A 23661-nucleotide genomic window follows, 5' to 3' on the forward strand; every position below is an offset into this window, starting at 1 on the left:
GGTGCTTCCCGTGGCTCTCGGGGTGTCAGCATGAGCCATTTCTCCATGAAGCCTCTTGGTGATTCATTATAGTCATGGGTAATCTTACCAGCGGTGGCCTGTTCAGGCAGTGTTTTAGGAAGCACCGCATGTAAAACAGAAGCAACCTCATAATATTCCCGTTCCACATGGTGGGAAATCTAAAGACCTTCCTTGGTCTCATTTCCTAGATTCAAAGTCAAAATCAATCTTTCTTTTTGAGCTAGGTGTAACCTCCCATTGCCCAAATCCTGGTATTAATCCAACATGCTGTGAAAGAAGCAACGCTGAGCTAGGGCGTAAGGAAATTTTCACCCTCTTCCTTCTTTCCCTGCCCATGTTTTGTGCACGCTTGGATGCCGGTGTATTTGTTTCCGTAGCCCGAACTATATAGAAGCGTGGTATGAGCCAAAGATCCCCTCCTGTTATTGAGGAAGAATGAAGAACACCGGCATCGTCAGTTAACGATGAGAGATCAGTGGGGTTGGGCGTGCCTGAATATTGTATAATATAGAGAAGACCCTTTCCTTGACTGGAGGGTCACCAGGGACAAAGTCATCTGGCCCCAGATTGGTTGGCATCGCATGAGACGAGCAGGAGGAGAGCCCTCTCTGCCCTCGTGTCAGTGATCCGGCTTTCATGGGTCACTCCTCGTCTGCTTATTTTGTTAGGCTTTCCCTTCTAATCTCCCCTTAAGTTTCAGAGGAGGTGCTTGATATTTAAGGCTATTTGAATTATATTTGGATTTTTTGAATCACCTCTGAGCTTCTTATCCTTTATGTCTTTAAATGTGTAAGGGGCTGGATGAGTTTGGTGTGTTTTCCTCAGGGTGTCCGTGAGCAAGGTAGCATGGTCTAAATCAATAAGGTCTCTGCCATCCCTCTGCACGTATATTTATGCCATCCCTTCTGCTTCCTTCTCTCTGTCCTTCAGGAGGAGAATGAAGTCACTGAATTCTTTGTGACCCTGGAGAAGGATCCCCAACAAGAAGACTTCTTACAGGGCAGGATGCCTGGGAACCCGTACAGCAGCAATGAGCCAGGCATTGGGCCACTCATGAGGGATATAAAGAACAAGATTTGCCAGGACTGTGACTTGGTGGCTCTCCTGGAGGATGACAGTGGGATGGAGGTAACAAGCACAGGACACCACTGTCATGGTTAGGGCTCCTTTCCCTCAGGGGCCGGCTAACACTGGGCCTCTGTAAGTGCGGGCCAAGGGTCTCCACCTACCTACCCTACCTGGTGTTCAGGGCAATTACCTGTAAAGGGCTCTGCCCACTGCCTGGCACGTGGGAAGCAAATGGTTGGTGACTGCTGCTTATCATGGCGTAGGCTTTTATTGTTCTTGTTGCTGTGGCAGAGGCTTTCCAGGGATTCCAAGTTAATTAAGCTCCCTAAATACTGGCACTTTAGCCCCTGTGCAGATTTCTGGCCCTGTATCTGGTACCTTCTGGCAGACAACACTAGGGTCTGGCGTTATCGTATACATGGTGAAAAGCTTGTTGGTGAAATAGAGAAAATTGTCTTCTTTGGTGCTGAGCTGAAATGGATTCAGGATAGGAGAAGGTCCTCAGCAGTTTTTTAACCTGGAGTCCATGGTTTGGGTTAAAGCTGTTTGTAACCCCTGAACTTGTGCACAAAGTTCTGCGTGTTGCGCACACATGTGCATTTTTTAGAGAGAGAGAGTCCATAGGTCCCTGACGCACAGACATTATGCCATAAAGCGCCCTTTGATCTTGAAATTTACTTGCCTTACAATTATTTCCAAATAACAGCATCATTTTCTTTTCTGTTCAGCTTCTAGTGAACAATAAAATCATTAGTTTGGACCTTCCTGTGGCCGAGGTTTACAAGAAGGTCTGGTGTACCACGAATGAGGTATGTGTTTGTTTTCTTGCTTGGAGGTGTGGTTTGACTTGCAGGCTTGTACTAGGAGGAGCCGTTGTTCATCGTCACTTGCCCAGGTGGTAGCAGCATGTAAGGACCTTTACTTCCCCTGTCGGTGTTGGTGTGGAGAAAACCGGTCACCTTGTCCTCCTTGTGAGGCAGCTTACTGGTGAGGGGAGAGGAGTTTCAGGAGGGGTGAGCGTTTCCTGGCTGTGCAGCCGGCCCGGGCAAAGTCTGAGGAAGCCCGGTGATGGGGAGGGCTTGCTGTCAAGAGTGGACACCTCTTGACTGAGATTAATCTCAACTATTATGGGCTTGCTCACTTTTCAGAACATTTTCCAGTACTGTGTCGAGGAGCATAGTTTTTATTTTACTAGTTGGGAAATTGAGACTCAAAAGGCAGTTATTCTGAAGGAGTGGAAAAGGGAAATGAAAGAAGCATGGCGCTGTGGTCCTTTTGGCCACCTCAGTACCATTTGTCCGCTTATAAAAGTCAGATATTCCACTTCCCCCACTGACATTTTAGCATCAAAACAACCATACAGATTTAATCCCTGATGCACCAAAAAAATTCAGAACAAGCTTTTCTGGGCGCCCTTGTAAATGGTGGTATGGAAGCCAAAGAATATACATCGTCAGCCTCCCCTTTTGAACCAGGAGGCAAGAAGTTGGGGATCATTTGTCCCTCCCATTAATGTGCTTAATCCACCAAGGGGTTCTTCCGGCAAAGTCCGGAGTTTGTGGCACCTTTTTATCCGGGCCTTCATCAGCCTCCCTTTTTACTTTATCCCCCATTTCCCTGATAAGCAGCCCATCTCTTCAGCTACAGACAAGGGTCTGTTTTCTGTGTCTCTCTCTCTCTGTCCATGGTCTATGGCTGTCCCCTCTCTTAGTTCCCACTGGGCTTCCACAGCTGGAAATGCTCTGGGACCTGGCCTGACAGGTTCTCTCCCTCCAGGGTTTCGTCTCCTGAAGCTGAGCATGGCTTAGAGGCAGGCAGCTTGAATTAGTATGGTACCTGCTCTCCCACTTAATTTGCTAGAATGTAACTTCAAGCCTCCGTTTCTCACCTCCAAAATGAGGATAATACTACCTGTGCTAGAGTGCCTAAGCTGGTACCTGGTGGAGCGTGAAGTCTCATGATCCTCCAGTTTAGGAAAGTTGCTGGAATCTTCTAATTTACAAGACTTATTTCTAGTCATTCTCTCAGGTTGTAGGTTTAGCTTGAGGAAATTTGGATGAATCCTCTCCTTGCTGTGGGGTTATATGAAGACCTCAGGATCTCCCTAGGCAGAGATTGGTGTATTCTGTTTTCTTGCTTTTGATTCCTGAGACTTGAATCGCAGCCCTTTGATCTAATTGACTTCCCTCGTCCTGATCCCTTGAGTAGTGGTCCCTATTGATTAGAGAGAATTTATACTCCTGAAGGAGGCACAGGCTTGGAAACAGAACTGGGCTTATAGCTGGATAACTTTGAACAAGCTGTGTAACCTTGTATAGAAGGGTAATATAAAGTGCCTAATTAGCAAAGGGCTTAGTGCAGAGTAAAAACAATAAATACTAGTTGTTATAGTTATTACATAGTTTCAATGAAATTAAGTGAGGTAGTGTCTGTAAAATGCTTCACACAACTCCTGGCCTGTAGTAGACCTTAAATAAAATGAGCTTTCTTTCCACTAAGTGAATTGTAGTGCGTCTGGATTCTAGATTTTGTGGTTAAGACCCTGCAGAGAAATAGAAGTTGTCCACACCGCCGAAGCATTAAGCAAGACCAGGTGTCGAGTCCTTTGCATTTTCTGGGCCTGTTCACAAGCACATTTCTCCAACTCTGTGTCTGCTCAGGGAGAGCCCATGAGGATTGTTTACCGGATGCGGGGGCTGCTGGGCGACGCCACCGAGGAGTTTATCGAGTCCCTGGACTCCACCACGGGTACGGCCCTTCCCACAGACGCCGCCGCACGTTCGGTTTGAGGACTGGGAGCTCTGAGCAGCAGTTCACGTCCTGGGACTTGGGGGCAGTCTGGGCAGATGCTCTCTCGCAATTCTGTTCAGAATTGAGGGGGGATTTCTCCTCTGGCTGAGGAAAAACACGGTTATCAGTGGCCCCGTTCAGATACCGCTGGGGCCGTGGGGGGGTGCTGGGGGAAGTGCAGTGAGCAACAAACGAGCGTTCAGGGCCCCTTATTTAGGGTTTTTGTTTTTGTTTTTTTCGTTAGTGGTTGTAATGCGTGTATTTTCACATATTTGAGTAAACAATTTTAAGTGACTTAAACTTTTAAAAAAGTTACTAAGAGTGAGACAGTGAAGTTTGATATCCAATACTGACCCCTTTTATTGGCTACGCACTTTAGTGGAGATACGGAAAAGGGAAGTAGCCACCGGCCTGGAAGAGGGCTGTGCTTTATTCCTGGCTTCACCTCCATTTTTGCTTGGCTTCCCTTTTCTTCCAGACGAAGAAGAAGATGAAGAAGAAGTGTATAAGATGGCTGGTGTGATGGCCCAGTGTGAGGGCCTGGAATGCATGCTTAACAGACTGGCAGGGATCAAAGACTTCAAGCAGGGACGCCACCTTCTAACAGTGAGTTGGAGGCAGCGAAGTGGGAGAGGCCCCCCTGGACAGAAGCTCGTGACCCCTGCCATTTAACCCTAGGGGGCAGCATGGTGCCGTGGACCAGTGCAAGCCAGTGAAGGACCTGACAGCTTCCTTGGCCCTCTCTACACTTTAGACTCCCTCCCCCACTCCCCTCTTCCCTGCCGACTCCTCCCGAAAAACCAGCATGATAGCAAGCCTTCTGCTATATTTCTTTAGTCACCTGTGGAACCAGTGTCTAATTGTCTTTCCCCAAAAAGCTGCACTTGTGTCAATTATTATTATTACTGCTCTTTAAAATGGATTTTGTAAGTAACTCTTTAATTTTTTGTAGGATTTTGTTTGGTTATTCATCCAACTATCTCATTAGGGAAGAGTAGAGGATTCTAAAGGCATCATACATATTACACTATTGTTTTGACCTCCAGGGAACATGAGAACATACATTATTGTACCCATGTTTTCAGTGAGCTACATGGTTCTGAGCTCCCACGGGCCATGAGCTTTGGGATCTTTCTGTTTACTGGTATTAGTTCAGAGTCTGAGTTAGTACTGGCATTTCCCCCAAGACAACAGAGCATCACCTATTCCACGAGGAATTAGTGTCCTTGCCATAGTTTTAGAGACGGCAGAGATATATATATACCCAGCCCACGGGAGCTACTGCTGGAGAACACTGCTGTTGAGATGCAAGCCTGACAGGAGAGCCTAGCCACCGTATCGTGTCTCCTTAAGGAAACTTCGCTGTCCTCTGTATTTCAGGGGGAGTATCTGCTGATTGTACACGACCCCTCTTGGGCATTTCTTTCCTGCTTGTCCCCATGTCTTCACTCTCAGATGGTCTCATGGGTTTTGACTGGCTTTTCTTGTCAGGTGCTGCTGAAATTATTCAGTTACTGTGTGAAGGTGAAAGTCAACCGGCAACAGCTGGTCAAGCTGGAAATGAACACTTTGAATGTCATGCTGGGGACTCTCAACCTGGTAAAGAGTGTGGGCTGCAAAAGACAAAGAATGAGCCTCGGTGGGGGAAGTCCTGGGTGGGGGAAAGACATCTCACTTCTGGGCTCAAGTGAAATGGATTTGTGGCCTTTTCAAGCCTTTTCTGTCTAACTGATGGGCACAGAGGCTTGAATTATTCAGGCTGTTCCTTATCCTCCTGCTGGCTCACCCTGTGCTGCTGCCATGACACTCAAGAGCGTCCTTGTTTCTTTCCTGAATTCAGATGAGAAGCAAGAGGAAGTTAGTCCCTACACCAGTCCAGACTGCACCCCAGTGGGAAAGTAGTGCCACTCACCTCAGGGCAACCAGAAAGAAACCGAAACGTCGTTTTCACTGTCCTCAGAAACCCACACACTGCATGTCTCTCCATGCGTGTACACGCACACACACACGCACAGAATTTCCGGAATGTAAGGCCACAAAGACCATCCTTGAGGAGCTGATCCCATGAGCAGTGAGTGGTTATGGTCTATCCCTAGAGTGACTGGGCCTCCTTCTCCTGCAGGCCCTGGTAGCTGAGCAAGAAAGCAAGGACAGTGGTGGTGCAGCTGTGGCCGAGCAGGTGCTTAGCATTATGGAGATCATTCTGGATGAGTCCAATGCTGAGCCCCTGAGTGAGGACAAGGTGAGTGGAGCCCGGTTTGTCCACCCGCAGACATCGTCTCATTGCCAGCCATTGGCTGGTTTGTGTCTAGCTGTGTCAGCCAAGAATGATTGAACCTGCCCAGCTCACAGTGACATCATTACGTTAAAGCATGAAATCTGGATTCAGAGGAAACAAAGCTGACTATTCCAGTTGATAGACAAGGGCCTTAGTCCAACCCCTCAATTCACAGTTGGGGAAGCTCCAAGCCCAGAGAGATGAAGTGAGCCGTTCAATACCATATAGTCGGTTACTGTACAGTTGAAGGCCTAGAACTCAGGTCTGCAGCTCCCAGTTCAGTTTCTCTCCACTTAGCACACCCACGCATTCCTCTGTTCTTGTTGGTGCTGATGGTTTGGCTAGAGATACGACCAAATGAATACCAGGCAGCCTGCGTTCTCTCGGGGGAGGGGAAGATTGTGTTGGTTTATTTTGACCACCTGAGACTATTAACAGAGCCACTGCAGAAAGTTAGAAACTAATTTATGAGGTAGAACTCACACTGCTGATTATTCCCCAGGAAGTGCTGAGACACTGTTCTTCTAGGGCTACTTCTGATGGCTCTGATGGAAATGGATGACCATTAAGGGCCACAAAGTCCCAACCTTATTAGTGGGCCTCCCGTCCTCTCTCTTACTGCAGGGCAACCTCCTCCTGACGGGTGACAAAGATCAACTCGTGATGCTCTTGGACCAGATCAACAGCACCTTTGTTCGCTCCAACCCCAGCGTGCTCCAGGGCCTGCTTCGCATCATCCCATACCTGTCCTTCGGGGAGGTGGAGAAAATGCAGATCTTGGTGGAGCGGTTCAAACCATACTGCAGCTTTGATAAGTATGTTGCTTAGATTTCAGACAGCTGAACGAGAGTCCCTGTGAAAACCCTAAACTAGTTTTGTGAGACTAAGGAAGAGTCACCTGAGTTTCTTTTAGATTTTTGTGTGCTAGTCTGGCCTTTAAGGGGCTTGGTCTAACTGGGGAGGCAAAAAGTAAAATACATTGTGTTAAAGTAGCACCTGGTGAGGCAGAGAAGGAGAAGTGTTTGGTGACATGGGAAGGAGATATGACAAGCTGGAGGGAGTCACGTGTGCAAAAGCATGAAAATGCAAGACGGGGTTGGGAGATAGGGGGGCGTGGCAGGAGCCAGATGAGAAGGGTATGCTCCGGAGTTTAGACTTGATCCTATAGGCCATTGAAGATTGTCAACCAAGAAAAGGACGTGATCAGCTTTTGTTCCTCCTTTCACACTCTCGGGGTCTTTGCTCTTTCCTCCTAGGTATGACGAAGATCACAGTGGCGATGATAAAGTCTTCCTGGACTGCTTCTGTAAAATCGCAGCTGGCATCAAGAACAACAGCAATGGGCATCAGCTAAAGGATCTGATTCTCCAGAAGGGAATCACCCAGAATGCACTTGACTATATGAAAAAGCACATTCCCAGTGCCAAGAAGTAAGCAGCACCTCTGTCAGAGGGGCTGCTTTCCTTCCCCTCCTTCTGGTTCCTTTTCTCCTTCATCGTCTTGGCATCCCTCTGCCTTCCTTGGGGTCTCCCTCCCCTTCTGGAAGCTATCAAGGTGACTCTGCAGCCCTTGGGGCTGTGGGAAAGGATGGCAGTTTGTTGGTTTCTGTTTCGAGGAAACAGAAGCTTCTATCTGGTTTCTCAGCTGAGTTGGGTGGTCCTTTGTGATTCTTTATGGTACGCTTGTAGGGTCACATCTAAACAAGCCAGAATCAACAGCCGGTTTCTAGGTGGCCTTTGCTTCTCTGGCCTGCTCATAAGCCTCTCTCTGCTTTGCAGTTTGGATGCTGACATCTGGAAAAAGTTTTTGTCTCGCCCAGCCCTGCCGTTTATCTTGAGACTTCTTCGGGGGCTGGCCATCCAGCACCCTGCCACCCAGGTGAGTAACTAGCATGCAACGCGGGCCTTATTCTGGAGCAGGACACGTCATGGGAGGGAACCACACCCTCTCTCCTCATCTGCCACGACTGAGTGAAGGTAACCACCTTGATTAGTCTTGCCCTAGTACATAAGACTCCCAGATTAGAGGGACTCTCAGAAGTCATCTGGTTCATCTCTCTGTGTGCAGACAGGATTAAGTTACATTTGTGATTTCCTCATTCAACTCATTCTTATGTGGGGCTTCTTTATCTCACGGCTTAGCTGAGCAGCAGTTGTGAGGGTGTGGCTGGCCAGAGGGTAAAAAGAGTTTCGATTTCTGGCTGTAGTCCCTGGGACATTTGTAATGCCATCACTACCATTTTCTGCTCTGCCCCAGGCAGCCAAAAACTTGGTTCTCAGGGAGGCCCAACCTTGTCCGCCGGGTTGCTCCTTCCTGATAGTCACTGGGCTGAGCTATCTGTTACTCTCACAAACCCTAATTGGCCCAGACAGGTGGCCAGTCTGGATTTGTTTTTTTTTAATTAAACTTTTTATTTTGAGATTATTGTAGATTTACACGTAGTTGTTAAGAAATAATACAGAGACGTCGTGCGTACCCATTACTTAGTTTCTTTCAATGGGAACGCCTTGCAAAACTATAGGAAATTTATCACAGCCAGGATATTGACATCCATGCAGTCAAGATTCGGGACCGTTTCCCTACCGCAGGGATCCCTCTTCTTGTCCTATTTATTTATTATTTATTTATTTATTTATTTAGGCTGTGTTGGGTCTTTGTTGCTGTGCAAGGGCTTTCTCTAGTTGCAGTGAGCGGGGGCTACTCTTCGTTGCGGTGCGTGGGCTTCCTCATTGCAGTGGCTTCTCTTGTTGCGGACCACAGGCTCTAGGCGTACAGGCTTCAGTAGTTGCGGTGCGTGAGCTCAGTAGTTGTGGCTCGCGGCCTCTAGAGCGCAGGCTCAGTAGTTGTGGTGCACAGGCTTAGTTGCTCCGCGGCACGTGGGATCTTCCCAGACCAGGGCTCGAACCCGTGTCCCCTGCGTTGGCAGGCGGATCCTTAACCACTGTGCCACCAGGGAAGTCCCTATCCTTTTATAGCCGCATCCACCTGCCCTGGCAACCACTGATCTTCTCCATCTCTGTAATTTTGTTCTGTCAAGAATGTTGTATACTAAATGGAATCATAAAGCACGTAACCTTTGGGGACTGGCTGTGTTCACTCGGCATAACTTTTGGCGGTTTGTCCTGGTGGTTGTATATATTAGTCGTTTGTTCCTTCTTAGTGCTGAGTAGTGTCCATGGCGGGGGTGCACCGTGACCCGTTTAACCATCACCCATTAAAGGGTGTCTGGGTTGTTGCCATCTTGAGGCTGCTATGAATAAAGTGGCTGTGAATGTTCACGTGCAGGTTTTTGTGTGAATAAGTTTCCATTTCTTTGGGGTAAATGCCCAAGACTGCAGTTACTGGCTTGTGTAGTAGTTGCATTATTTTGTTTACAAGAAGCTGCCAAACTGTTTTCTAGAGGCTGCACCGCTTCCCATTCCCGTCGGCAGGGTGCGAGCGGTCCGCTTTATCTGCATGCTCGCCAGCATTTGGTGGTGCGTCAGCCGTGCTGATAGACGTAGAGTGATGGTTTCAGAGTGGTTTTAATTTGTTTTCTCTGATGGATAATGACACTCACTGCACATCTTTTCATGTCTTTCATCTGTCTGTCTGCTTCAGTGAAATGTATGTCCATATTTTTTGCCCATTCTCTCATAGTATTGTTTGTGTTTTCAGTGTTGAGTTTTGAGAGTCCTCAGGGCTGCATTTTTTGGTGGTTGTTTAGAGCTGTCTATCTTGAGTATAGTTCCACATTCTCATGTAGTCATCTGTTCTGATAACTCACTCCAAAAATGTGGTTAATTGGCTACAGTAAAGGTTCTTCCATATGTCTCACTCAAATAACTATAGTACTCAACTTTTGTTCAGTTCAGTGGAAATAGTCATAATTATTACATCTTACGGATAATTCTTCTTACGTAAGAGTTTTCACTTATTTTTTTTCCCCAATCCTTGTAACATCTTTGTTTTGAATGTGGGTAAGTCAAGGGACAGAATTGTCATTTGGCCAGTGGCAACACATTGACCTGAGAACTCAGGTCAATGGATTCCAAGCTTATTCTTAGTTACTAAATTGAATTCTTTTTTAAAAACAAGGCTTCGTCTAGTTAGATACTTGGCATTCATACTTCTGACCATTCATTTCTCTTTTAGCACGTATTTGTGCAGTGCCTGTCGTGTACCTGTGCTGCGCTAGGTTGAGGCAATGTTGGCAGATGAGACAGTCACAGCTCCCTCTGGGAGCTTACTGTCTGGTGGAAGATAGAGCCGAGGACATAGTGATAACAGAGCTGGGCGTAAATGCAGTGTGGAAGGGGTCAAAGGGAAGGGGATTTCTAAGAGAAGAATAGGGCGCCCGCAGAGGTTCAGAGGTGAGAGAGCTTAAAGCATTCCAGGAATTGAAAGCAGTTGCATTGGAGGTGAGACGTGGCAAGAGCCGGCACTGGAGATGTACGCGTGGGTCCACATCACATGCCCCACGGAGAAGAGTGTGGATTGTCTCCTGAGGGTAGTGCGCCTGGCCGTACCCTAGAGGATGAATTGGATGGAGGTGACGAGGGGGGTGGGAAGAACAGTTGGCAGGCTTTTATTGTGATCTAGGTGAGAGGCCATGGCAGCTGAACTCCAGTTAGTGAGGTGGACAGTGAATGGATTCGACAGAGATCTGGGAGGTGGAATAAATGGGATTTGGAGATTGATTGCACGTCAGCAGTGAAGAAGCTGGGTGAATCAAGAACTCCGTTCCGTATCTGGACTGAGTGACAGGAGTGGTGATGCCATTGAAAGAGATGGGGAACTAGGAGGTTTGGGAGTGAGTGAGGGGGAGGAGAGTCTGTGATGTTAGATTATTAGTGTGTGCTCTGTCCTCCTAACTAGAGGGTAAGCCTCAGGAGGGTAGGAGCTTCCCACGCATGTGTGTGCACGCACGTGCACACAGTACACAGCCCGAGTGTTAAGTCTAGGGGACCCGTGGAGTATTCAGTAGGCAGTTGAACTACGAGTTCAGCGTTGAGGAGCATGAGACAAGAGAGAGCCTGTCATTTCGCTGAGGTATGAAGTGGACGCGTACCTGCTGGGAAAATAGATCTATGAGCTAGTGAGTGACCTGAGTTGAGTGCTGAGCTTTCACATTGCAAGTTGGCTTTGTTGTTTTCGATTTGTTGTCAACTGTGTGGTAACGGGCATCAGCTCACCAGTGATGGGGTGGTGCGGATTTCTCAGTGAGCTCCCCCGGAGAGCTTTTGCGGATTTCCCCTGCCTTCAGCGTTGTGACGTTCTCCCACCCCTGTGGATAGTGTGGTGCTGTCGTGTAGCAGCTGCCAGCATTTTTAAGCACAGGAGGTTTTTGTTTACATCTGTTTCTTTCTAAGTTTTTTCTTATCCCCACTCCCACGTGTAGTTGTACGTCTGGAATCCCTAGGTCGAGAAAACTGCTGTGCTCCCGGGCTTGGTGGACGCGGGTGAAGAGCTCAGCAGAGCCCCCGTGAGCATCAAGGGCCTTCTTTGCTCGGCGTGCTTGCTGAGTTCTCCACTGAGGCCTCAACGGGGGCTGCTTCTCCAGGGACTCTTATCTGAGCCCCTCTCACTTTCACCGCGCTGAGCACTTTACGTATGGCGTCTGATTTAATCATCATGGCGGCCCTGGCCTGCCCCCATTTTATAGACAGGGTTATGGAGACTGAAGAGCGTGGTGACTAGTCAGAGGTTGGTGGCAGAGCCTAACCTCCTCCATTTGTCCGAACCTCTTGAAGTGTAAAATCAGAGGATCTGATTGAAACCAAGCAGATGACATGAGATTGTGCACATGTTTTGAACCTTTAAGCTCCTGAGAAGAACGCTTGTTTACATAACTGGAGGCCTTCATCTCTTTGGTCCCTTCTTGACAGGTTCTGATCGGAACCGACTCCATTACAAACCTGCATAAACTGGAGCAGGTGTCCAGCGATGAGGGCATTGGGACCCTGGCAGAGAACCTGCTGGAGGCACTGCGGGAACACCCTGACGTAAACAAGAAGATAGACGCGGCCCGCAGGGAAACCCGGGCCGAGAAGAAGCGCATGGCCATGGCCATGAGGCAGAAGGCTCTGGGCACGCTGGGCATGACGGTACGGGCACGCTGGGCATGACGGTACAGCCACGCCCGGGTCCCCGCATTCTTGCCTACCCTGTGGCACAGTCATTTGTGCTCTGGGGTTTCAGAGCTGGGGTTGGGGATGGTGAAGGTGAAGGCTGTGGGCAGGGGGTCGGTGTACTGGGCACGGCGCTAGATGCTTCACCTTCTTTCATCTTCCCGACAACCCTTAGATGTGTGACTATCATTGTTCTATACGGATGAGGCTCAGAGGTTAAATGACTTAACAAGTTCGCAGAAGCATTAAAAATGGTGATAATCATTGTTTATCAGTGATTTACTATATGCCAGGCACTGTGCTTAGGCAGCCTCCTTGTAAGATTGTATTTAAGCCCTCATGTGCTTCTGAGAGGTTGATTTTATACCCATTTTAAAGATGAACTAATTGAAGCTAAGAGGTGAAGTAAATCGGCAAGGCACATAACTAACAAGTGGCTGACAGGCGTTTGAACCTGGGTCTGTTCGACAAGAAGGGCTCTGTGCTCTTCTATCCTACCTTGGAGGAGGCAGAGGTCCTGTGAGAGCCTTCTCCAGACCAGCGAACTTGAGTGTCAGCAGTTTTAAAACTCCCATGGGAACAGTAAATGACTCATGCTGCAACAGCCCTTGTCAGCCAAGAGTTGGTCTTGCTGGCACGAGGAAAGGGGGCTTCTTTGTTGGCAAGTGGCAACTTGCCAGGGTTCTAGCTGGATGGTTTCCTCTGCTTCAGTGGTTCCTGTAGGAAGAGAATAGCAGGAGAATCTGGGTCTTTACCCTCATTAGAAGCCAACTAAAGAGATTTCCTTTCAGTGCAGCAGTCCTTTTCATGTATGTGGAAGGTCAGCCCTGTGCCTGCGTGTCCCCAAGCTGCAGTGGGAGGGTGCGTGGAAATTCCTGTCTGACGTGCCACCTGGGGTTCCCCTTACAGACCAATGAGAAGGGCCAGGTCGTGACCAAGACGGCGCTCCTGAAGCAGATGGAGGAGCTGATCGAGGAGCCGGGCCTCACATGCTGCATCTGCAGGGAGGGGTACAAGTTCCAGGTGCGGTCAGTCCCAAGCCCCGGTGGCCTCCCTCGCCTGAGGCCTTTTTGTTCTTAGGCCAGAGTCAAGGCTCGTATCTTAGGGCCAGCTGTCCTCTCTAAAGGTGGGAAGGCAGACTGATCTGGACGGTAGTCTTCATCGTCATCAACAGCTACCGCTCACTGGGTCCCTTCTGTGTGCCAGGCCCTGTGCCCAGAGCCTTTATGTAAACTGGGTAATTTTATCTTTAAACCTGTAAAAAGCCCTAATTTATGGATGAGAAAACAAAGTTCGTGTAGCAGAGCCAGAGTTCTAGGCCAGGCTTTTCTGACTTCAGACCTGGGGCTTTTAAAAACACATCATGCTGCTTCCATATTCAGATAACCTGGGGAGAAGGTCAGGACCTTGGCTTTCTGGGCTCCACCTAACTCGATTTAACACCCAAAGGAGCACAACAGCAAGTGACCAGTTTGCTCCCCTAAAGGCCTAAAAGTCATCCCTCTTCCTCTCCAGCTTGAATTTATTACTTAGCACCCAAGCCTGTCGAAGGGGCACTGCCCTGGGCCACAAGCCCTGTAAGTCCTGCTGTGACACAGGCTCCTTGGAGCTTTCTGGTCAGTTTTGAAAAACAAGTGACTTAACAAGAAGGCGCTTTATTCTTCATTTTCAGATAAAAGAAGCAAAAAGGAAGGGACCGTTCAGGCTCGCATTTCTGCCCTTCTGTCTCGCAGCATCCACTTTATTTCAGTTGCTCCCCACAACCCTCATTTCACTGGGGCTCTGCCCAGCCAAGTGCTTAACCAGGAGACTGAGGGGCTCACCATCACCCCCTTTCCTGAATGCATCCCTTCCTAGGATCGTAGACCCTCGGGGCCCCTCTGCTCTGCTTCACCTCCTTTCACAGCCTGCCTTGGAGTTTCACCTCTCCTCCTTTTTATGTTATCTTTGCAGCCCACCAAGGTCCTAGGCATTTATACCTTCACCAAGCGGGTAGCCTTAGAGGAGATGGAGAACAAGCCCCGGAAACAGCAGGGCTACAGCACCGTGTCCCACTTCAACATCGTGCACTACGATTGCCACCTGGCTGCCGTCAGGTGGGCCTGGCTCTTGCGGGTGGCTCCTTCACTAGGCCTCCCCTTGCATGTGCTTCAGTACTAGCCCTGTGTGACTTCAGGGGAGCGGGCAGCTCGCCAGAGGCCCTGGACTGGGAGGGGGTGGGACTGCCACCCCTGAGGCTTTAATTCTCTTCCTTAGGCTCTGCAAAGTATGGTGTCCTACCTTCAGCCATACAGGCCCAAGTGCCATTCCTGCCATATAATCTGGAAAAGATACTTGGCTTTTGGCCCAAGGCTGGTGAGAGCAGCCTTGCTTACTAGAGGCGGTGAAGCCGGCATTTACCATCGTGGTTACAAACGGCTGCTCCTCTCTGTAGAGTCAGGCACACGGGCCAGCACTTCCTTAGTGTCAGCAAACCCTCCTCCACCCCCACGCGCCCAGGTGCCTGGTTGCCAGATTAATTCCAGCAGTCACTTGTCCCTGCTCTCCTCCCAATCCAGGCTGGCTCGAGGCCGGGAAGAGTGGGAAAGTGCCGCCCTTCAGAACGCCAACACTAAGTGCAACGGTCTCCTTCCCGTCTGGGGGCCCCATGTTCCTGAGTCAGCTTTTGCCACCTGTCTGGCAAGGTGAGTGTGGAGCATCTTGCATGGTAGAAAAGAGAGGATTCCCAGGAGATACGGGAAGATCAGCTGTCAGCCCCGGCCCCGGGGAAGCCATCTCCTGTCACCTTCATCAGGAATCCATGTCTGTCTTTGCTTCCTGACAGGGGAGCCCGTCCGGAAGAGAGGGGACTCTGCTGGGAGAAGCCAGCACCCTCAGCGTCTGGGGCCCCAGGTGGAATCTCTGGTTATCTGCTACCTCTCCTCCTTTGCTGATCTTAGGACACAAAACACAGGACCCCTGACTTGGTCCTTGAGGCCAAAATTTCCCAGAGTTCACTTCTATTTCTCTGAGGTTTAAATAATGAAAATAGCTTGATGGCGTAGGGAATATCGGGCTCCTTTCAAAGCCTCCCTTGTCCTAAAATCCAGAGTAGAGTAGCAAAACCTTCTGTGAGGTCCTCATCAGTTGCAGATGCCTTGTGCAGTGGTGCCCCACCCCAAGTCCTATTGTAAAGCTCGGGGATGAAAAGATACTTACCATAAACCAGGCACTTGGCAGTAATAATGATGAAAGTCATGCTGGGCAGCATGTCGAACTGCTTACCGGGTGTTGTTATTATACGCGTTCTACAGATGAAGAGACTGAGGCACAGACTTAATCAGGGGCAGAGAGAGTCCAGGTGGTTGGTGATGTACATTGACATAGGAAAACCTTTTATTTGGAGGTCGAGGAGATGATTCTTATGGATAGATCACCTTGTCAGTCAGAATGAATAAGTTCTACATTTCTTCTCCCAAAATGCACTTCCTGATGTGGTCACAATATGTCCTATGACATTAGTCCATCAAGAAATGCACCCCCTGCTCCCCCCCGCCCGCCCCCAAACCGGCATGTTCTCCTCAAAGCTTGGAGAGCATCGCGTTCAGTCACAGCAGAAACAAAAGTGTGCTCTGCTCTTGTCTTCCCCCGAGCCCAGCCCTTGTCCTTGACTCCGCCTTTCATTCTCTATCCGTCTGTGTAACCTTCACAGCCATCAGGCCAAAGGGGGTCTCTGCCTTCCCAGCTGGGTCTTCACCAGGGAGCCTGCTTCCACTTCACCACCTGTTCTCTTCTCCCAGGCACAATACTTACCTCCAGGAGTGCACGGGCCAGCGGGAGCCCACGTACCAGCTCAACATCCACGACATCAAGCTGCTGTTCCTGCGCTTCGCCATGGAGCAGTCCTTCAGCGCGGACACTGGAGGGGGCGGCCGGGAGAGCAACATCCACCTGATCCCGTACATTATCCACACCGTGCTTTACGTCCTGAACACGTCAGTACCGCGCGTCTCGGGGCAGCACTGGCTGACCCACCCCGTGTTCCTCTGCCCGACAAGCTCTCCCGCCTTTTCTGTAGCCGTTCTAGTTAGTTCTAGAACGAATGTCTGGCCCCAGGCAGCCTTTACCGAAGTAGGAATGTTCATCGGCGCCTCTTTGGAATCACACAGAATAAAGAGTACGGTGGCTTCCTCTTCCAAAACTGTCTCATCTACCAGCACGGGCAGCCAAGGGCTGCCTGCTTGGACTGACCTTCAGCCCAGAGGGGAGCAGGAAGCGGGAGAGGCCAGATCATCGAAGCTTCTACTTCAGTGTAGCTGCTACTTGCAAGACTGTTCCCTTGGATGGTGGGGGGGGGGGGGGGCGCGGCATGGGTCATGGCCGCACACAGTCACTGTCAAAGGCGCACAGGCTGTTCCAGGTGAGCGTTTCACAGCTGGAGGATGTGGCAGGACCAAGGGCCTGGACTTGCTATCCCTGTCTCTTCTTCAGTGAGTGAGGCTTCTGGCAGCTGTGAGCGGGGAGGTGGTGTTGAAGATTATTTGGGAAAGTCAGCTGAGAAGGAAGGTAGCCCAGAAAAAAAAAACAGGCCTGTGCTTCAGGCCTGAGCAGTGCTGATTGCTGGTGTCCATGGGGCCTTTGACAGAGCCGTTGCCTCTTTTTGGCAGCATTGGGGTGGAGGGGGCCGCCCCAGTCTCCGGGGAGCAAAGCAGACCCAGAGAGGCCGCATGATTTGTCCAGCAGAACAGAGCTGGTGGCTTCCGATGTCACTGTGTCTCTGAAATGCCAGACACTCGTAACTCATGCTTAGTTTCCTTAGTTGGGGAGGGAGCAGGCTGTGTCCTGATGGTCTCGGTCAGTTAGAGGCTGAGCCGGAAGCTGCACGAAGAGGCACTGTTTCCCAGCCACAGCCTGCTTCCCTCGCCGGTTCACGCTGGTGTGAGCTTGGTCACGGTGGGCGTGGGGGTGGGGAGCTGGTTGAGCAGGGATTGCTGCCTTTGCTGGGACGTTTGTATGTGAAGGCGAGTATGTCACACACAGCGCGAGCCAGGGCAGAGTGGAGCGGGTCGGGCGATGGCACAAAGCTTCTGATTTCCAGTTCTGGACACTCCAGTCTAGTGTAGCCGCCTGTTCCATCTGTGTTCATCCATGGAGCAGAAGGGTGCCTGGTGTCCCCGTACCATCCTCCCTGCTTTCCCACAGTCCAGTGCCTGGCAGTGCCATGTGCAGACCTGGTAACTTTGATTCAGCTGCTACTAGTGTTGTGTTTTTATTTCCAGGGAACTAGGATGGGGCACCAAGCACTCTTGGCCTGAGAGCACCATCCAGGTCGTAAGGAGAGAGTGTAGCCAGAAATATGTGATAAGGAAGTGGTCTCTCAGTGCCCGTCTAGTGACCTGTCGAAGCTTCATTGCAGGTGGAGAGTCCACGCTGGGAAAGCTCTGGAGCCAGATTGCCTGGGTCAGAGCCCAGTTCCTTCACTCCCCACTGTGTGGCTTTGGGCAGAATATTTACTCTCTCTGTGCTGTAGTTTCCCCTTCTGTAACGTTGGGAGAGTACCCGTCTCATCGGGTTATCGTGAGGATTAAATGAGATAATCCATGGAAAGCTCTTAGAACGGGCTTGGCGTTAAAGTTGATGATTACCATTGTTGCTGCAGTTCAGGCAAAAACGAGAACAAGAAGCAGTGCTCGCCGGGAGGAATCTCTTCTAACGGAGGAGAGAGGACACAGACACATAAAAGAACACACCACGATAGCCTAGGAAGGGCACCGGCTGCAAATGCCGTGTGAACAGTTAGCTGTACCGAGACTCGGGGAGTCGGGGAGTGTGGGCTGTGGGCTCAGAGACTCTGGGTTTGCTGACTGGTTTGGTGACTTTGGTTGTGTCACTTCACTCCCCGGGCCTTCAGATACCCTGGTAAAGAGGTGCCGGCTGTCACCTTCCAGAGTTGTCAGGACACGTGGATGGTGGAGTGTTTGTGAATGTGCCGGACACGCGCAGTTGGAATTGTGCGGAGCTGGGCTGGGGGGTGGGGGACGAGGAAGATGCCCCCGAGAAGGACTGGGGCGGGGCTGGGGGTGCCCCGCTTGGAGAGGAGGCGGGAGGGGCGGTGGAGGACGGGTGGGGGAGTTCCGTGAGCCGAGCGCTCAGGAAATGTAAAAGAAGACGGGAGATTGAGCAAGCCTCCTCCCCCTTGCTGCTCGTGCCCTGCTTCTGCCCTGGTTTCATGGTGCTCCTTTTGTTCCAGAACCCGAGCAACTTCCCGAGAGGAGAAGAACCTCCAGGGCTTTCTGGAGCAGCCCAAGGAGAAGTGGGTGGAGAGTGCCTTTGAAGTGGACGGGCCCCACTACTTCACTGTCCTAGCCCTCCACGTCCTGCCCCCCGAGAAGTGGCGAGCCATACGCGTGGAAGTCCTGCGGCGGCTGCTGGTGACCTCTCAGGCCCGGGCAGTGGCTCCAGGGGGAGCCACCAGGTCAGTGCTCACTTCGGGAAGTGCCTGCTTCAGGGAGCTGTCTCCTGGGCCGCCTGTCGCCTGGACTCTGTAACCGCTGTGGGTAAAAGCTGCCCGCGGCGTGCAGGTGCTGAGTGGAGGCGCCTCGCTTGACTCGGTAATGGACCCTGAGCCTTCCCGGCCGGTCACACCAAGAGTCGAGGCCTGACGCCGCCGGGTGCCTGCCCCTCTGGGTCAGGTGTTCAGGCACTAGAAGTGTGGGGCCAGGCTTACCCCTGGGAAGTGTCCTCAGAGAGGAAGCCAGCCAGGCACAGGGTGAGACTTCTCAGGAGAAGGGTTAGGGTCGGCAGGCAGTTGAGACAGGTAGCCAGGTGTTCCGAATCTTGCTGGTCTGCGCATAAACTAGCGAAGCTTCCTGGGGGCTGTGCTCGGGGCTGTTCTTTTCTGGTAGTAAAAGCTCCTCTTCTCCCTCCTTGGTCACATTCCTATCCCGTCTGCCCCCGCGTTCCATGAGCCTTCTTTCTTTCTCTGCTGTTGGTGTGGACACCTCCCTAAGAAGGAAGGCATTTCAGGAAGGAAGTGGTCTTTGTTTTCATGACCCCGTGCTGTGATTTGGGTCAGCTGGGAGGTGTCTTGAGGCAAACAACTGCAGACAACAACAGCGAGAAGCCTTTTGCGTCGAGTGCACAGATTGCGCCACCCCGAGGGGACTCCTTGGCGCTACTCTTGGCCCGTCGTGGCCCCGAGCAGTCTGCCTTCCCTGGGCTACAGGGTAGGCTATGAGTTGTTAGCTTGCTTCTGCCCTTGAGGGAAACCTGCTTCACTTTGGGAAGGTCTGTCCTCCTGTGTCTGCTTTCACTAGGATCCGAGGGGACATTTCCAACAAGGGTGCAGGGGAGGAACTTTTAGGCCCCTGATAATGACAGACCAAGTGGAAGCAGCCTTGGCCTGAATTTGCACACCTGGTGTCTCCACCTCCATCAGCTCTGATTTATCAAGTCGCTAGTGGTAGGCACCTCGTGGCCCGGGGAGACCAGGTTGGAGCTCTGCTGTTGGGTCCAGCCAGTGCCAGCCTCTGCGTAGAGCAGGAGGGGGCCGGTCTTGTTAGATTCCTACCTAGCCCCTGCCCCTATTCCAAACGTAGCACTTTCCAGTGTTAACCAAGAGTCTAAAGCATTAATAGTTAACTAGCTGCTGGGAATCAAAAGTTAGATCTGGAAGATGCTAAGTTGTTGATAAGCCAGGCTCGGCCTGTATCCATAGCACGCAAAGTAGCTATTCACTGGGCGCAGGCTCTCGGTGACAGGTGTGAAATCTGAACCCACAGGAGCTGTGTTGCTTTCAGTTAGGAGACTGGAATTCATTACTGTCCCAGGCAGTTAAGGAAAAGCTGATTTGGTCACAGCTTAATTAGGAAATCCAGTGTGAGCTGCACTCATGAGTTGCCATTTCCTCTGTAGCAGTTTAGTCACCTTTACTAATTAACCTGAAATAATTAAGTTGGGCAGGGCCACTCCAGATTCGTGCCACCAATGCGAAGGAGCTGCAAGAAGGAGCAGCCCTGGCGGGGTGTCAGGGTGTGAGCAGGGTGCCCTGGAAGCAGGGTGGCAGAGTGCTGGCCATCAGCACGGTGTGGGACACCCTCCAAGGAGGGACATTTAGAGGGTGACCTCCTGGTGGTTGGGGCAGTGCCACTGGCAGCAGGCTTTGTCCTCAGCCCATTATGGGGTGGGGGGCAGCAGCAGGTACACAAAAATCTAGGAGTCCGCGCAAGAGAAGTTGCTCTCTTCTGCGGGTTTTACATTCAGGAAAAAAGATTCTTCTGCCAGGAACTTGCAAGTATTTAAGCCTGGGACTTCACTAGGATTCCGTCAGAGCCTTTTCTGTTTCCTTGTCTGCCAGCGCACAGAGTTGCAGAGAAAGAATTCTCATCGTCGTCCACAGGCCCACCTCGCAGTAGTTTTCCCTTTCGGCTGCAGCATGCTCATGCGTGGCGGTCGGGGAGGAGGTGGAGGTGGGCGCTTTGGAGATGTTGGGGGGAGGGAGGGTACAGGTAGCATACCTTAGCGAACAGAATTGTCTCATTTTATTATTTTACTTTACTTTGGTTAATAACTTAAACATTGACTGAGTGTAGGTGTGGTTGGCCTGTCTCATGCCAGGTAGTCCCTTCACTTGAGGCCCATACAGTGTAGTTTTAGCTTCTAAATGAATAACATCTGTGCTTGTCTGATGTTTATGATCCTAGTGTATGTAAACACATGGTGCGTGCATGCACACACATTTTAATACTAAGTTCTGGTCCCTTCGGTATGGGCTCTGTTCCAGGGTGTAGAATCTCCATGACAAGGGTTTATCTAGCCTTTACTTATTACAGATATGAAGGCAGTTTGCAGACAAAACCTCTCCTAGATCTTGGGCTGTAGAAACCAAGTCCTAGCACCGGCATTTCACTCACCGTGCAGAGTGGGTGCTGGTCGTTCTGTACTTCATGGTGGCTCTACCTGCAGTAATCATTCCTCAGAGCAGGAGCGTCTGCTGAGAAGGCGGTGGACGCTGTTGTCAGGGACGGCCCTCCGTGTTCCAAGGGCTTGGCTGCTCTCTAATCCCAGGCTGCGCCACTGGGTTAAGTAGCAGCGATGCTGGTTAGAAACGAAGGGGTGCGGTGAGCTCTGGGGTTCGCCCGGGATTTCGGAGGCGTTGGGCCGGCTGTGGCTCGCATCCGAGACATCACTGTTGCCGACGCCAGGTGCCCACCAGCTTGCTGGTTTTAACATGGCACGCGGTTGGCAGATTACTGTGTGAGACTGCTTTAGGTCTGCTGGCTGCTGGTAAACACTCTCCAGGTGGGAATGTGAAGACTGAAGTAGAACCTTGTTTCCTCCTGCATTTATTAGGTCCCGTCAAGTCCGAGAGCGCGTGAAGGGGCTAAACACAGGGAAACACGGGACTCTGTGGCGACTCTTCAAGGCAGTAGCCTTTTGGCTGCCGTGTTGCAACTTACGTCTCCCTCTTTCCCATTTTCCCTGGCTTAGCAGAGTCGCTACTAAAGATGACTCTGTCATGCAGCGTCTTGTGGTGAATAAACCTCTGGGTCCCAGGGCTTCAGAAGCTCTGACCCGTGGCTGCGTTCCTCTGAGAAGATGGCAGGTGGCTGGAGCTGAGTGATGCTCAGTGCCCGTGACTCTTCCCCTGCTCCCAGAATGCTTGGCTCTGTCCTTGGGAGTATCCTCCCGGGGTCTTCACGGACATGGGATTTGGTTTTATTTTCCAGGCTGACAGACAAGGCGGTGAAGGACTACTCTGCTTATCGCTCTTCCCTTCTCTTTTGGGCCCTCGTTGATCTCATTTATAACATGTTTAAGGTAAGGAGGCCGCTGGGAGCGTGGCCGGGTTTGGCAGGGACGTAGACGTCTGTGCTTGTGGCTCTGACCCTGCCTCGGCAGCTGGCTCCTCCACCAGCCTCCCCCGAGAAACAGGCCGACCCGCCGTGGGGAGGGGTTTACCCTCTAGCTCCGACCCCTGCGTGTGTAGACTGCATTTGTAGCCATGACTGCTCCTGTGACCCGGTCTCAGGCTGCTGCAGACCCTCTTCTACAGGCCGCTCTCCCCCCGCTCCACCCCAAGTCACTCTCTGTTTGCTCTCGTCCCCTCTGTTTGGATCAACTCCGTTGCCCTGTGTGAGTGTAACTTTTTCCAGCCCAGTTTATAATAGGGACGCTCCTCTCAGCCTTGAGAGAATCAGAGGGTTTGGGGTGGTTCCTTTCATCATCTAAATGAAACAGCTGAATTAAAGCATGTTGACGAGTCCCTCTTCTTGGGGAAATGCTTGATGGTGGAGGGGATGGGGAGGAAAGAACGCATCGCCTCTCGAAGCTTGTAGGTTCATGTGACGTGTGCTTAGGAGAGGGGCTGTGAGAGGAATGAAGTGAAATTTTGTTGTTCCTGGAAGCAGAACACATCCTCCAGGGAAAAGTTGGATGTGTATGGGAGGGCTCTCTTCCTCCCTGCCTGACCTGAGCGACCCGCCCGGCCTGTGTGTCCTGTTGCTTCTCGTAGAAGGTGCCGACCAGCAACACGGAGGGTGGCTGGTCCTGCTCTCTGGCAGAGTACATCCGCCACAACGACATGCCCATCCACGAAGCTGCCGACAAGGCCCTGAAGGCCTTCCAGGAGGAGTTCATGCCAGTGGAGACCTTCTCAGAGTTCCTCGACGCCGCTGGTCAGTGTCAAGGTTTTTCATCTTTCACAGATCTTAGTGGGGCTGGCCATCGCTTTCATCTTCACACACAGGAAAAAACAGGCGAGAACCAGCCTGTGGGCCACCACCGAGGGGTCTGGGAGAGATGTGTACATACCAGGTCCCTGGTAACAAGATGCGGCCGTGACGTGTGGCTCACTTCACCCCAGGTGCTGTGTTCTCATGCACGCACTTTCCCAGTCTGCAGGGCAGCCCTGTGTGAGGCGGAGCTGTGGTTATCCCCATTTTACAGATGGGGTAACTGAGGCTTTGAAGATTAAACAAGTTCCCAGTGGGGCATAGCTGGAAAATCACTGGAGCCCCTTTTGGTTTCCTGGCTTCTTATGACAGTTCAGAGAACTAACATGGAGCTTACCTGTCTTCCTCCTGCCTTTCGGGGACTGAGACATCTTATGTCACAGCTGCCCCCGGGGAGGTGTGGAAGATTTCAACTCTGATTCTTAAGATAAATAGTAAATATCAAAAGAGAGCAAAGACCATCTCTGCTAGTAGGTGCTTTGAAGTGCTGTCACATGAGACATCCTCAGACAGTTCCTCATCCCCCAGCTGGTAAAAATGAAGTCATTGTTCTCTCCTGTGTACAGGTTCGTTATACAACAAATTTGTCATCCTAATTGCAAACACATTAAAATTTGTTTGGATTTCATAACCAAGCATCAGGGACAGCAGGGGGAGGTGACTTGGGCCAGTGCTGGGAAAT

The 23661-nt window shown here is 50.9% G+C and overlaps 1 protein-coding gene across 5 annotated transcripts in view; it reads left to right on the forward strand.

Moving 5' to 3' along the window:
- Positions 1–23661, forward strand: part of UBR4 (ubiquitin protein ligase E3 component n-recognin 4) — a 127605-nt gene that overhangs the window by 100460 nt on the left and 3484 nt on the right. For all 5 annotated transcript variants that reach the window (XM_022552048.2, XM_089899902.1, XM_089899913.1 and 2 more), the window contains 17 exons: positions 952–1149; positions 1818–1898; positions 3750–3837; positions 4358–4485; positions 5371–5478; positions 6002–6121; positions 6782–6972; positions 7414–7587; positions 7936–8035; positions 12025–12243; positions 13177–13290; positions 14221–14363; positions 14826–14951; positions 16047–16241; positions 18497–18721; positions 21975–22065; positions 22760–22922. In XM_022552048.2, the coding sequence (XP_022407756.2) occupies positions 952–1149; positions 1818–1898; positions 3750–3837; positions 4358–4485; positions 5371–5478; positions 6002–6121; positions 6782–6972; positions 7414–7587; positions 7936–8035; positions 12025–12243; positions 13177–13290; positions 14221–14363; positions 14826–14951; positions 16047–16241; positions 18497–18721; positions 21975–22065; positions 22760–22922 (2464 nt within the window). The remainder of the gene's footprint in view (positions 1–951; positions 1150–1817; positions 1899–3749; positions 3838–4357; positions 4486–5370; positions 5479–6001; positions 6122–6781; positions 6973–7413; positions 7588–7935; positions 8036–12024; positions 12244–13176; positions 13291–14220; positions 14364–14825; positions 14952–16046; positions 16242–18496; positions 18722–21974; positions 22066–22759; positions 22923–23661) is intronic.

Source organism: Delphinapterus leucas, chromosome 1 (genome assembly GCF_059928025.1).
Source record: "Delphinapterus leucas isolate spDelLeu-1000000601 "Yukka" chromosome 1, BTC_Dleu_Yukka2, whole genome shotgun sequence".
In the NCBI taxonomy this organism is placed as follows: Eukaryota; Metazoa; Chordata; class Mammalia; order Artiodactyla; family Monodontidae; genus Delphinapterus; species Delphinapterus leucas.